The sequence below is a fragment of the Gallus gallus genome, chromosome 3 (genome assembly GCF_016699485.2).
Source record: "Gallus gallus isolate bGalGal1 chromosome 3, bGalGal1.mat.broiler.GRCg7b, whole genome shotgun sequence".
NCBI classification, from domain to species: Eukaryota; Metazoa; Chordata; class Aves; order Galliformes; family Phasianidae; genus Gallus; species Gallus gallus.
Window position 1 is genome coordinate 24,756,982 of NC_052534.1, and position 15,605 is coordinate 24,772,586.

Here is a 15,605-nt window from a genome sequence, read left to right on the forward strand (position 1 = left end):
TCATTCATTTGGGAGTTTTTTAATCATCATAAATAAACTACAACTGGATGAATTAAAGGTGCTGCATTGTTCTCCAGGCAAACAATGCTCAGGCATCCTGTAACTTTAATCCGCTTTAAAGCACCAAACAAGGAGGTTCAAGAATTACAGGAATTAGGACTTTGCTGGGATCACAGAGACATGGTGGGATTGTTGACATGATTAGAGTGCTGAGGGATACAGACTCTGTAGACAGTGGCTGGGAAGATGAGAAGATGGAGATGCCCTTTATGCGAGAAAACAGCCAGGATGCACAGAGGTCTGACTGGGATGGATGATGGGCTAGCAGAGAGCTTACGGGTAGGATTTGAGAACACATCACAGTATGGGTGACATGTAGTGGGTATCGCTACATGTGCAGCACTAGGAGCACTAGACTGCCTGACCAGAAAGAACTACTGAATGAGGCCTTCTGCAAACAGCTAGAAGTAGCTTCAGGTCTGCATCTCTAGATTCTCATGATGATTCTGCTAGATTCCACTAGATTCTCATGCTCTGCTGGATGACCAGCATAGCATAGCACACACAATCCAGAAGGATCCTGGAAAGAAGTAGTGACAGAAGGAAGCAAGGAGAGGTGCTCTGCTGACTTACTGCAGGTGTGAAGGCTGAAGGTAGCCTTGCTTGCAGGGATCATGGCATAGTGGAGTACAAGATCAGAAGAGAAAGGAGGGCAAAAAGCAAGATCACAGCCCTGAGCTTCCGGAGAGCAGATTCTTTCCTCTCTCTGCTGGTAAGGATGCCTCACAATCTTCCCAACTACTGTAAGATCCTTGGCAACTGCCAAAAGTCAAAAAAATTTCGTAAGCATAAAGGAGTTCCTACAATAAGCTCTGGATGAACTCTTCCTTTCAACAGATCCAGCAGAAAGCTACATCTTAAAGCAACAGAACCCAGAAATAGTTCATCATTAAAAAAATGACAACAGAATTTCTACATTTTCTCATGAATTACAAACCTAAGTCTCTCCCCTGTCTCCCCAAGACTGTTTGGATAACAGAGAATTAGAAACAGCATTCACAGAAGAAACACTAAGCAGATAAGGGATTTTTCTTTGTCTTGACATATTTACTTAAAATGCAGATCTACTCCTTGAAAAACATCATCATTTTCATAAGAGCTACAGAACAAAAGTATTTCTCCCACTTTCTTCAAAAAAAAAAATCTTACATAAAGCATAAAAGACCATTAGATTATTTTATCCTCATGCACATTTATATTTGTACATAAATTCTGCCACAGTTCTCATACTGAGGACCAAAAGCCGTGTTTTCACATAATGCAGAGGACTGAAGTTAAACACAACACATTTGTATTACTGTCAAACAAACTCCTTGTCATTCTCAACATTTTGAAAAACAGACCATGTTTGGACAAGCACGGCATTCTGAAATTTTTTTAAACAATTTTTCTATAAATGAACATTTGGCTTGCAACAGATGAAGCAATTACATAATGCTGAAACATAACTGTAATATACCTTCATGATCTATTACATTTGGCACTGCCACATAAGCTTTAAGTCTGAGCAATTCCAACTTTCCTGCTCAAGACTTGACAGCAGATGAACACTGAAAGAAAAAAATCAGGCAGTGGACTTACGTCAGCTTCTGACTAAAATGACTGAAGAAATTAAATTAACTGGATTCTATTTTCATATATTGATCTGTATTACTGGAAAAAGTCAATTTTAATGAGTATTGTACAGACATCCCTTCTTTTCATAGGGATTTCCATATCAGAAAGGAAGATAAATTCCCTATCATGTCAAAGAAATGCAGTACACTCTTGAACACAGCCAGATTATTGCCTTAAGCTCTCTAAGTAAGGCTTCAGAGAAACAGTGCTTTAACAAGTAATACTGTAACATAATTTACCATTCAATAAGACTTTGCAAGTTCCATCTTACAGAGATAAAAAGGAAACTGAAACCACGCATCCAACAATCCCTGAAAGTAACAATACTTTGTTCTGTATTCCAGTTTACAGCAGGTGCACGATAACTATTCACTGAACTGTGTGCTATCAGTGTTTCATGGATACAACATGAAAAAAAAAATGACTGTCTTCCTTTTTGCATACCTATCTTCATCAGCATTTCTGAATATTCGTTATTTTTAACTAGCAAATTAATTCTGCAGTCAGTCATAAACTACATCTTCTTCAGAATTGAACAAAGACTGAGCAACCTTGATTTGCAAATCATAAAAGCAAAGCTCAAGACACGTGAGAGATCAAACATGACGGGATCATTATCAACTGTCAGTTTTCAAAGAATATTGTACTCTGACAGCACTGGTCTTTCCCCAGTTCAGTAACAATTCACAGATTTATAGAATCACAGAATCACTGTACAGCTTGGGTTGGAAGAAACTTCAAGGATCATCAAGTTCCATCTCCCCTGCAGCAAGCAGGGTTGCCAGCCACTAGATCAAGTACTAGATCAGATTGCCCAGAGTCCCATCCAGCCTGGCCTTAAACACCTCCAGGGACAGGACAACCACAATTTCGGCAACCTGTTCCAGCACCTCACCGCTCTCTCAGTAAAAAACTTCTGACATCTAATCTGAATCTCCCTTCCTTGAATTCAAAACCATTAGCCCTTGTCCAATCACTTTCTACCCTCACAAAAAGTTGATTTCCCTTAGTTTATAAACTCTCTTTAAGTATAGAAAGGCTGCAATGAGGTCTCCCTGCAGCCTTCTCTTTTCTAGGTTAAACAAGCCCAATTCCTTCAGCCTATCTTCATAGGAGAGATGCTCAAGCCCTTGCTCAGCTTTGTGGCCATCCACTGAGCCCTCTCCAAAAGCTCCAATATCCTTCCTGTGTTGGGGGCCCCAGACTTGGACGCAGTAATCCAGCTGGGGCCTAACATCACTGTCTCATCTTAACTTTTTCATCAACCAGGACCTTTGAGTCCTTCTCAAAGAACTACACTCAAGGAGTTCTTCTCCAAGTTTATATACACATCTGGGACTACCTTGTCCCAAATGCAAAACCTTATTCTTTGCTTTGTAGAACCTCTGGATGGTATCCCTTCCTTCTGCTGTATCAACCACACTGCTCAGCTTGGTGTCATCACAGTAGTACCAGTTCCTAGTAACTGCTCAGAACTGACCAAAAAAAGTAATGTTCTCTGAGAATATCTTCTGCCTCACAGGGATGGAAAAGAACACCCAATCTTGTTAGCAACGCTTGCTTAGAAAAAAAATAAAAATCAACCTTTGGACAGTTTCAAAACCGACCCCCCATTATTAATTTTTCTACTACATCCTAAAAAGGCCATGCCCGCATTACAAGGGTTATAATCATTTTGCTGTTTGACAAAACACTTTCACTTCTGTTGGAACAATCTCTATTCCTAACACTTTCAGAGGGACCCCAGTTTTGTGACTCACTGATGGCTGATGCTGGTAATCCCCTTCCCACCTACACAGCTACTAGACTGATATCTACATCAGGAAAGACTGGACAGAATCATCCCACACACTGGGATGACCTTCCCTGTTAGCTATCATCTACCAAATGCAAATTAAATCAGATGAACCCCTCTGATCCCAATCCAGCTGCTTTCATAGGCATCAAAATACCTGCCTGAAGAAGTAAAATGACACTAACTTCTAAAACACCGAACAAATTATCAGCTTCCAATTAAGTCAGTTAATATACATCAGAAATAAGCTGATAAATAACATGCTGTGATACAGGTAAAGTTGGCAATAACAGCTCTAGAGGGACTATACTCATTTCCTTATCACGGGTTGCCTGTAAGGTCATGATTTGAAAGGGAAATAATATGCTGGAAAAGGTTTTTTAAAATAACCCATAGATCACCACATGCTACAATGGGAACATGTACCAAGACAGACTGCCAACTAAGGCAGACTAACAGAGCTGAACGTATATAATACTCCTTTGTTGGAGAGTTGCTTGTGAAAAACAGGCAATAAAAATTGGTAACTTATTACTCTGATAGCTTAAAAATCAAACACACTGAATAGACTGCCAGAAACCAATGGAATGATATATGGGGAATGAAGAAACTTCTGATTCCCAACTGATAGGGAACTGTTCTCCCGTGTTTTCAGAAGAACACAATATAAAGCTTATCACATCTTGCACAGCAAAGTGACAGGAAGTTGATGGTGTGGCAGAAACAGCAAAAGAAGTAATAAGTAAACATGTAGGTAAGTAGCGCGTCTCAGTATCTACAATACCATTGGTACTTGGAGTTCAGCTCTGCTGTAGATTTGCTCTGTGATTCTGGGTGAGTCACACAGATCTCTCTGTAGATATCTTTATCTAAACATATTTGCTCTCAAAGCACTGTAATCTCCAGAGATGAAGCATTATATGAAATGTAAGTGTTGATATTTACAACTTGCAGTCTTCTAATGAGTGTTGAAATTTGCATTCCACATTTATTGTTTGAGAGAATCAACTTTAAAATGCTTAAACATGTTTGAACACTCAGTACAACTCATTGCATGTTACCCAATGGTAAAGTATGACCAAAAAAGAACCCACCAAAAAAGCACAGTAAGAAACTTACTTGAAGAAGTGTTCCATGAATGTTATTCTGTCGTATGCAAAGACTGGTAGAATCTGGAAGCCCCTTCAGCAGTGACAGTACTGTATGTGGTACTTCATTTATCATAACAAATGGAACAAGGGCTCGACCTGACATCTCACGTGAACGGTACACAGGCGAGTGTCCACACCTAGAAAAAGAAGAAATACATTTTTTTTGGTCATCCAGATGCAAACCGCTGTTGTAGCCAAAAGCCACAGGATATAAAACAAAGGATAATACACAACACACCTATCACAAATCAAATTTAGACTTTTTTGGCAGTAGTGAAAGGCTACTCACCTAGAAATGTAAGCCATACTAGAGCCTGAAGCACAGAAATACTGCTTGAAGGAAGTACTGAGCTATGTTCTGTGCTGGAATTTTCATCTCCATACTGTGGTAGCACATTCTATTCTTTACCCTCCCACCACTCCCCTTGGGGAATAACTTTTAGGAAGATCATCTTTGGAAAGGAAATTCAAAGAGTAGGCTCTTCACAACATGATGTGAAAACAGAGCAGTCACAACTGGAGACTGTTTCATATGGAAAAGTTTTAATCCTGTATTGACCAGATGCAAGAAGCCAGCTTAGCCCTTTATAAAAACAAATTCAATATCTTTCAACAAAAAGATTTTATTCCATTACATAGTGAAAATAAACCTGAAAAGTGGTTTGTCTACAGCTTTTCCTTTATTTGTGCTATAACATGTTTCCTTAACCATGTAATTCTCACATACAGATGTTCCTTCCAAATACAAGCAATACTGTTATTGCAATGGGCATACAGCTTTTAATTAGCTGTAACAGTAAACTTCAGAACATTATTTTGTTCATGACCTTCCACAAATTATTTTTTCCCAAGGAATGTGACAACTCTTCAGAAGGAAGGGTGGAAAATGGGGAAAATGCCAGGGTTTCCTCTAACTTGTGCAAGGGTACTTTCCAAAACTACATGATTCAGAGACAGTTTTGTCCTTGAATGCAGCATAAATTAAAATGGAGCTGTGTGGTTTTCTTCTTAGTAGTAAAAAAAAAAAAAAAAATGGAGTTGAGAACAATTTTTAAGTAACCTAATTTTAACTCTCATTTCTTGTAAAAACCAACAGACCTAGCACACATGCATTATGCATGCATGGACATACAGTATTTTACATATTGAATTTTGTTCCAGATTGTTATTTCCATAATAGATTTGATAAAATAAAAGTGAATGCTACATATTCAGAATAAAGGATATTTCACTTTTCCTCAGCTACCAGAATACCAGGTCCATAATGAGCATTTATATTGCATACGAATAAAGCAGAAGCTTAAGGCAAGACTACCAGATTTACTTCTCTTTGTGCCCCAAACAGTTCTCTAAAAACAGAAGAAAACAAACAAACCAAACAACCTCAGCAGATGACTGATGATTGTTCTCACACCACACAAAGAAGTCCAGCTGGGACCCTCAATGTCAGTTAGGTCTAGCACTTTGAGGATCCTAAATTAGGCAGTGACCTTCTTCTCCTCATCCTCCTCCCCCCAAGCAAACGCCTTGTTGCCCAGCAGGTGGAAAACTGGCCCACGACACAGCAGTCCCGGTTCTGCAACTTTCTGTGCCTAAGGAAAATGCAAACCTGCAGCTTCTGCTCGCCTGAAGGACAATTCAATCATCATCTAGCTACTGAGCTATGCACCTGCTGAAGGCAAATGCAAACTCAAAGTTCTCACGCTAACTAGTGAGACTGCAGTAGTTTGCAGCACTGGTTGCATCAAGTTGTAAATTAGGAAAAATTTCTTCTCAGAAAGAGGGGTGAGGTACTGGAACAGGCTGCCCAGGAAGGTGGTAGAGCCACTATACTCAGGAGTTTTCAAGAGAAAGGTAGATGTAGCACTGAATGACACGGCTTAGAGCAGTCACAGGCAAGGGCTGATAATTGGACTAGATGATAGTAGTGGTCTTTCTAATCTTAATGGTTGTATATCCACAGAACTTACATATTTGTGGAAAGCCTCAGAAGAACACTCCTATGAAGTCACTACTAAGAAACAAAAGCACCATAAAGTTCAGGAATAATAAAGCATCTGATTTATAGGAACATACATGGGAACACTAAGACTACGTTTCACAATGGCAAATAGCTTCTCAAATCTGAGAGGAGTTAACACTCTTGCTGTTTCTTTTCTCTTTTTTATTTCCCCTAAAATACTAAAAGTTGTTTTTCATTCTCCCAAGAAACACTACAGATAATATTTGAAAAGTACTCCTCCTTTTCAACAACACATGCAAGATATCACGCCAGGCCACCCACCCCTGAACTTCTGGATATCCTGAAGGCATCTGATCTGTGCTTCTCTCATGCTTTGGAGGCATTTGGCTTCACTCCTCAATCATACAAGAAGTTTGCCAGAAGAACATCAAGATAAACGCTCTTTTTTTCCATAGTTTGCAACAACATCGTAGATTAAGAATGGGTAGGCCTGATTTTTGCTGAATTCCACTTACATGTGACCTAACATAGCCAGGCAAAACAAGACAACAAATGCAGTAGTTCCTGGTTAAATCAGCCTTCAAGATCCACTATGTAACTAACTTAACACTGAGCAGTGTCATCACCTGTGGGGTGGCAGCCCCCACAATAGTGGGGGAAAGGAACAGCAGATTCCAAGTCTGGGCCACTTGACCACCTGCCAATCCCACAAAACTTGATTCTCACCATTCCTGCAGGCCAAACGTCAATGAGTCTCATACCCACTAGGGCAATGCACATGTGTGTGTATACCAGTCTTCAAAATGACATAGTTTTCTTTGATTTGAAAACTAAGTGGTAGAAATAAAAAACGTTTTCTGCAAGTGATTTTCTTTACATGCAGTTCATGTATAAGTAAATTTTCTAATCTAAGAAATAGCTAAAGTGTTAGCACACGTAGAACAACTTAACATGTCAGTCTAGTTTTATAACTCAAGGTAGCAAGTAGCAAAGAAAACTTGCAAGACCCTTAAGAAAGGATCTATTAAATCCTCAAGGCTATTTACAACTGTTGAAGTAGTATTCCATTTTAAATTCAGTGCTGTTTATCTAGGTGAATGAGGTTTTAGATGTAAACTTGTTTACTTCAAACAGTTCATGATCAAGAACAAAAAGCCAATAAATCTGACCAGTTTTCACTTTGTGTAACTGTTGATTCAGTGGATTTCCATTGCTCCAGTCCAGCGTTAACACTCAGACCTGGAACTAAGCTGCTAACTGACATAATTTATATGAGCAACTCTCATAAGGCACAGAAGGATTCTGCACTCCTCTGCAGACTTCAAAGTGTCTAATTTATTGCTCCAGCTACAAACAACAAAACACTAGCTGCAAATAAACATATCTTCATGCTTTTATTATTAAAATAAAAAGAAAAAAGATCTGCAGGTGTTTCCTAAGTGTTTCTTTATCTCTCGTTCTTATTACTCCCTCTCAACAGACTTCATACTAAGCAAATCAACAAAGTGAGTAAGCAATGCCTTTAATATGAGTATCACAGCAACAAATTAGTAGAAATCATTTGAAAAAATCATCATTTATTAATGATGTAGGTGGTTGTTCCTGCAGTCACAAAGACAGTATCACAGTATCATAGTATTGTTCTCAGCTGAAATACATTCACAAACACTGCCTTCAAAAAGCGTTGGAAAAGGGAATTGGGAAGTGCAGCCATGAGAACAGGATGGAATCAAAAGTAGAACTGGAGGAAGGCAACATTCTGCAGAAGGGGCCTCAGATCATGCCAATCAGACCAGCTATCCTACTTTGACTGAAAGATTCCCAAAAGGGAAAATTCAGTAATTTTCAAAAGTAGCATTACAAGTTTCCAAGCAAAGAGAGGCGCAAAAAGAAGAAATAAAAAGACACTCGAGCTTCCACACAATTAACATATCTTGAGAAATCAGCAGGACAGTACCTACTCATTAATACAAGAACAACGTTTCCTGGAATATAAAAAGTATTCTGTTATATATGCCTGAATATATTTATGGACTGCTTTGAGTTTCTCTTTAAAGGAAACACACTCATCTTCCCCTGTTACTCATCTGTTGTACCCTAGCAATTAAAATATCCAAAGCACTTAATTTTTAAAATTATTTAACTGTGGAAACCTGTATTGTAATTGGTCTAGAGACAATTTTTTTGATTTAATCTGAAATTAAGAACAAAACAATCCAAGAGAATAATTGGAGCTTTGATACAGCATCTCAGTATATGCTTTCAAGGGCCTTCTGGGAGGAAACCATATACATTTGTCTCATCCTGTCACCAAGATTATAACTAAGGTTATTGTAAAAGGAAGCAAACTCATATCAAGCTGAATCAACAATAAAAGTTTGAAGCACTGTGACTCAGACAGCCAATAAACTAGGATCTCTACAACGTGCACATAAGTAAATAGTTACTTATATCACACGTAAACTTCAGAAAAAGAAAAGTATGTTTGCTTCAAATCAAGAACTGCTGTAGAAAATGATGAAACAATTTAAGTGGCATCTCTTTTCTTGCATTCCCATCAAGGAAAATTAAATATTGTCCTCAGGTAGCTAAATTCAGTGTAGGTTTATTTAGCTTATTGTTGTATTCTCCAGAGGTTAGAGCTTCCTTATATGACCCTTTAACTCAACCTAACATAAAAGGAAAATATTTACAATGTCATCCAATAAAAAACTGTATTTCAAATTCATTAATTTTTGAAAAGTCCAAAGGAAGCTTTAAAGTTGCAGGGTAATGGAAAGAAATACACAGTAACAAAGTGGAAGAAATAAAAAGAACAGAGATAGAATACTTTGTCTTAATGACTGTATCACTGTTTTAAACTACAAAAGGGAAGTTGAATGTGTAAATAAAAGATCAGCACCTTGTGAATATTTTGAATGATTCAAATGATTATCAGATCCATGAAAATAACCAAAGGATTTGCCCACACTTTAAGAGAAGAGGCCATAGACTACAGCAAAGAGTGTGAAAATAAGACACTGACTTAGAAGTCTTGAGAAGTCTATTGCCGTAATATCTTCATAATCTTCTCTATCACTACAATTTGAGCTTAACCAAAATGAAAAAAATGCTAAACTATTTATCATTACACTCAGAGGGGAAATACATTTCTCTTTCTCTATTAAACCTCAAATACGCCAAAGTTCCATTACAGGTCTCAAGCAATACTCTTTCCTCCCTTTTTGTTCAAGCTAGCAGGCTTAAAGAGAACGCTAAAGAAAAAAAAAGTGTAGAGGTATGACAGGGGACTTTACCCAGACAGTCTTTTCTAAGAAAAGTCATTTTGATAATTTCACTTAACCATTCCTTATCAGTGGTACTTCTCCGCTTTATGCCTCAAGGCATTTCTATGACTTAAAAAAAAAAAGTTTTCCCACAAAGAATTCAAAACTTTTCAAAACAGAGATTCAACACTACAAAGCAATGTAGAAAGCAATGAGAATACAAAGAACAACATATGCTTTAGAAGCACGGATTTCTCCTTTTTATATGCCTACATAAGCACATGTATTTTGGGAACCTTGCCTATATTCAAAAGGATATCTGCCTTGTTAGGTTGGACTCATAAGCATCTCCCAGCAAAGACAGAGCATTCCAACGGATCGATGTCTGCTGTGAATATTACAGAGATTCCAAGTAATAAATTATCCCAGCCAATAACAATGCTAAGCAGTTACACTGACCAGACAATACATTAAAAAGAAAAAAATAAAATAAAATAGAAGAAAAAGAGAGCAAAAATCAAGAAAATGTGCATTTGATATGGAAACCGAAGGAGATGCTTTTACAAACATCTTAATCAATAGCAGCTATTTTAATACAGCATAGCTACAAAAACCACATGTAGTATTTTTCATCTAATATGAAAACTCATTCCCACAAAAGTACTTTGCCTATCATACCACTGCTAAGATTTCCAGTCTACAGTAATGACAGTTGCAAATAGGCAAGTTTTAACATTAATTCTCCTATTGGTGCCATACCACACACACACAAAAAAAGTGATGAGAGTGACAGAAGCAGCACACTAGCAGAATCACTCAGCTACCCTGCTTAGCCACTTACCAAAGGGTACTCACGTTTAGCCTAGAAAAAGCCATAACTCTTTTCAAGTCAGATACAAGGTGCATACTAAATCCATGTGTGCAACTATACATGTATGAAAAATAGGAGAAACTGCCTTTAAGCAGATTCATAAAGAATTTTAACAAGATGTAAGTGAACAACTTCAATCCAGCTCTTCCCACACAAACTGAAGATACCTTGCACCAGATTTTGCTCATTCGCCCTCTTCCTGTGCTTTTTATTCAGTGTTAAATTGTACACTTACTTTCAAGTCTCACAGAGGCTTCTGGCTTTACATTTGAATATTGTTGCTTCATCTTGCCCCAGACATAACTGCTATGAAGCCTGCAAAGACAGGGCTTTTAGCAAAACAGAACACCTGACAGACCAGACATAATTGAACCAAAGTTACTTAAACACAACACAGAGCAATAAAACTAATTAGCATAAGTCACTAACAATTAAGTTTTCTAAAGGAGCAATCCACATGCCCAAATGCAAGTAACATCATTAATCATTACAGATTTATTAAATAAGACAACTATGACTGCTAGGGAGCCTCCAAATTAACATTCAAGTACTCTGCTTTCTAAGAATATAAAATAAGAGGTGATTGTTTTCCCTTACTTAGTACATCTATTTTCCAAGTGCCTACAACAGGCGGGTTGATGATTTGCAATATTACTACAGAAAGGTTAATATTTTAAGATCATAATTTTATGTATGCTTGTTTACATAATTGAATTTGCTGTTCAAAAGAAAAAGACATGAACTACTGCAATAGTACCTCTTTCTTATCTGTGGTAAAGTAAACGCAGTAATGAAGACTGTAAGGAACATGCAAGTAATCTGTGAACGTAAGTGAAAGGAATAAACAGAAAAAAAAAATGGACAAAGCTTCATCAGAATGACAATTTTTTTTTATCTCAGTAAGAAAGAAAGGGAGATAAATCAGTAAATCGCAAAAGCCAGCATAATCAGAGAATGCAATCACAGAATGGTTTGAGTCGGAAGAGACCTTTAAGAACATGTAGTTCCAACCCCCCCTGCTATAGGCAGGGACACCTCCCTCTAGACCAGGTTGCTCTAAGTCCCATCCAGATTGGCCTTGAATGCCACAAAGGAGGAAGCATCCACAGCCTCTGGGCAACACGTTCCAGTGTCTCACCACCCCCACAATAAAGAATTCCTTCCTAATATCTAGTCTAAATCTACCCTCTTCCAGTTTAAAACCATTTCCCCTCATCCTGTCACTATTTGCCCTTATAAAAAGTACAATAATGTAAGTATATTAAGTATATTCAGCATTTGAAAGCCATATTTGGTAATAAAGTATTATTTAACATCACTAGGTTGCTTCATTACATAGGAAAGATCTAAAATATTTTACTAATCAGGAAAGTACTGAAAACACTCATTTGTACTATGATGTCTGTACTATGACAAGCAGAATCAATTGAAGGTCTTTGTATTTCAGGCAAGTACTTGTCAAGACAGACTGATTCCCTTTGGCCAATAAAAACCACAAAACAAAATTAGTAATGAGAGATTAAAATTCAACTTCTTCTATTAGAACTTCATACTTTGACTAACAAGTATTTTAAAAATAGCTTTCTACACTTGTTAGTACCTGACAATACTTAATCTCTGAGTAGCATTTAGTATAAATCAAAATTTATAATCCATACTTTGAACACTGAACCTCCGTGTCTTCACTGACTGTATACAATCTCTTACAATAGAAACCCATACTTTGCTTTTTAATTCTAAGAAAAACCTTCTATTCTATTCTTCTTAGTCTAGATTGGCATCTGCTCAGATTTGAAAACGATTTAACCATAACTCAATAAAACTTAGTGTACTTATCCACTGAATAAAACTTAAAATACTACATTACATGTACGCGAAATCATGGTCCTTAGGATTTTTTCTTTTTTTCCCCAAACTTCAAAAAGAATTCGATCCAGCAGCATGTTCACAGCTGATGCACAGTTTGTGTCCTTCTCAACCTTAATTTTTAGGAGTGACTTATGACAACAGGGCATCTAACAACATCTTTAGCATCCTTCTTCCATCCTACAAAAAATTTTTCCTCATCATACACAATTTTTCTCTCCTTACATGCATCATCAACTGTGTTAGAGTAATTACCTTTGTCTGTTAGTGACAAGCTAACAAAAGACAAAATAACTGTACTATTTAGGGGTGGTGCATGAAAGGGGGAAGCAAGCAGTAGTAGAGGGCTAGTGCTTTCTACTGTCACCTACCCCAGTTCCAGATTCAAGACAGCAACTGCTCCATTTTACAGAAAGATGCAAATCATAAAATTCTCCAGAAGAAAGTTGCATCTCAAATAACTACAGCAATTTTCGAGAAAGACATTCAATTTCTACTTATATTTTCCACACAGTTTCTTCAATGACTTGCAACACTGCCTTGTAATCTGCATACGTGGCAATTTTTTGCAGGGGAAATTTCACTAAGAAATAAAATGATTTTGTCTAAAAGACCACGAGACATAAACAAAAAGAGGGTTTTTTGTTTAACATAATCTAGATAAGATTTTACAGCTATGTGTTTTGTTTTTTTTTTAAATGATTACGATGTCACAATTCTAAGAAGCACTGGAGTTCAATTAGAGAAAAGAATCCAAGTCAATATAGCAATATCCATGTACTCCTTCAGAGGATCCAGTCCAGAACACTTAGCACTGAACAAACACTTTGGCAACACTATGGTACGAGAGGGCATAAGGTAACTCAAATTTGGATCATTCTGAAGAGATTACAGGTTTTTGAAAGGAGTAAGCAGAGGAGAAAGGGAGGTTATGTTTTCGTTTCATACTTAAAACATTACCTCCCAATTACCTCCCTTGTTAATCAAAAACATTCTGTACATTCCTTCATCTTGGAATGTAATCAGTAAAACAGACCTATCTAGCTCTTAAAAAAGGTTTTTAAAAAAGTGAAGTAATAAGTTGTGAATCAAAGTGTTCCCTTCCAAATAAAACATCTGCGAGGGGGTAGGGGAAAACATAAATTTAATAAAACTGCAGAGAAGTAATCAAATGCTCTGGTTCAAATGGTAGTAGCAAGTGCGTACATGGAGATTGAGATTTGTCCTTGCGGCATTTTAATCCTACTCATATTGTGCAATTTACCTCAGCATGGTCAGAGCAACCACAACTCTACTCCCACTAGATGGAAAATTCCAATCAGGCTTAACCGAAACTGCTCATAAGCCTAATTGGGAACCTTCCTCTTAAACCCAGCTTTGCTCGAACAACTGCTCTTTCTCTTGCAAAGTTCTTGAAAACTACTCATCCTCCCAGAGCAACACATGAATGCCAATTTACTGGGGTTGAGCCCTGCAAATCAGGAAATCAGTGATTGCTTATACCCACCCCTTCCTCTCTCCCTACTACATACGCACAGGATGTAACCTTGACAGCGTTACAGCAAGATAAATCTGAAAATGTCTCAGTAAACTATGGCAATTAAGTGATAATTGCATTGGGCCACCATGTAATTATATATATACACATAGGTGTTATATACTACATTGAGCAATTCAAAGCAGTTACTATATACAGTTTAATGTCTTGATGAACAAGGCCTTTGCCTTCAGGTTGCCTCTTTGATCCTAAGTGGTTACCTCACAACCATCTTCATTGTTGCCTTCTAAAGAAAACTAAATGACAAGGAAATAATTTTATTCTAGTTCATCTGCTCCTGTTAAAAGGAAAAATCACAAGAGAAATCAAAATGCAAATAGCAAAATATTTATCTTTCCCAGGTAAATCACAGGTATTCATTCCAGCTGATGCAAGTGACAAAATATTCACAGTATCTACAGAACGAGGACAAAAGAGATTTATATGGAAACAGTCAAAAATATCACATTGAGCTCTCTCATAAGTAGATAGTTCCTCCACTTTGTAGAATACCTGGTATTGTCCCCTGGCACCCATTAAAAATGCCAATGCATTTGCTACATAATCCAACAGAAATACATGCCTGCGCACCCAAATACAATTTGCTGTCTGAAATAGGCATTTTATTTTAATTTAATGTCAAATTCAGTGGAAAAGAAATGTAGAAAACACTCCTCTCCACACCACTCCTCTTTAAGAGCACAGTCATGAACGGTGGTTGAAAGAGGGCAGATCTAATGACATGGGTGTCTTATATGCTTCAGGTTTTTCTTTTAAAGATTTTGATAGGTTTTTCTCCCACATCCTCTGAAAAGTTTTAAACAGCCACAAAAGGTAACTATGCGTGATCACTGTTGAACAGTTATTTCGCTGGGGCACAGAGTTGCTAAATGTAGCAGTCGTAATACTAAAACAAAACCCAAAGATTTAACTGGAAGATCAAAGTTTAATGTATTACCAATCAGAAATCATGCTGAAACACTCTACCAAGAAATAAGAAAAATAAACAAGCATTCTTCAGTGTAGTGACACAGGCATAAAGATTGAGCTAATTAACGATATAACCAACAAATACAGTTTTAACTGTTTATTCAAGAAGCATTTCAGATTCAAACATGGCAGAAAAACATTTTAAATCAGTAAATACAGTGCAATTAGAAAACTCTTACTGCAGGTTTTTTAGGGTTGCTTTTTAGGTTATTTATTTCTAAGAACCCCATAAAAACTTAAGTAGCGAGAGATACATCACATCAGCAGCCAAGAATAAGCAGACGTAATATAAATATCAGTTCAAAATAAAAATCAGGAGATCTGGGGATAGAAACATCTTTATCTTGTTTCACTGACTAAATAAAGGAATGAGATTTAGAATTGAACTTTCTTAACATACTACTCTGAATCTTTCACAAATATAGCAAGACCTCCTCTCAAAATACTAATTATGCTTATTTCCCCCATCCACAATAGTCCTTCCCCCTG

The 15,605-nt window shown here is 37.2% G+C and overlaps 1 protein-coding gene across 12 annotated transcripts in view; it reads right to left on the minus strand.

Moving 5' to 3' along the window:
- THADA (THADA, armadillo repeat containing) overlaps positions 1-15,605 on the minus strand; it is a 213,404-nt gene that overhangs the window by 84,347 nt on the left and 113,452 nt on the right. For 10 of the 12 annotated variants that reach the window (XR_006938649.1, XM_040697059.2, XM_046938795.1 and 7 more), the window contains one exon: positions 4,592-4,760. Coding sequence is in view for 9 of the 12 variants with exons in the window: in XM_040697059.2 (XP_040552993.1) it covers positions 4,592-4,760 (169 nt within the window). In the remaining 3 variants the exon portion in view is untranslated. Of the gene's footprint in view, positions 1-4,591; positions 4,761-10,958; positions 11,039-15,605 lie in introns of those variants that run through there. The other 2 variants (XR_003074216.3, XM_025148673.3) reach the window with 2 other exon arrangements.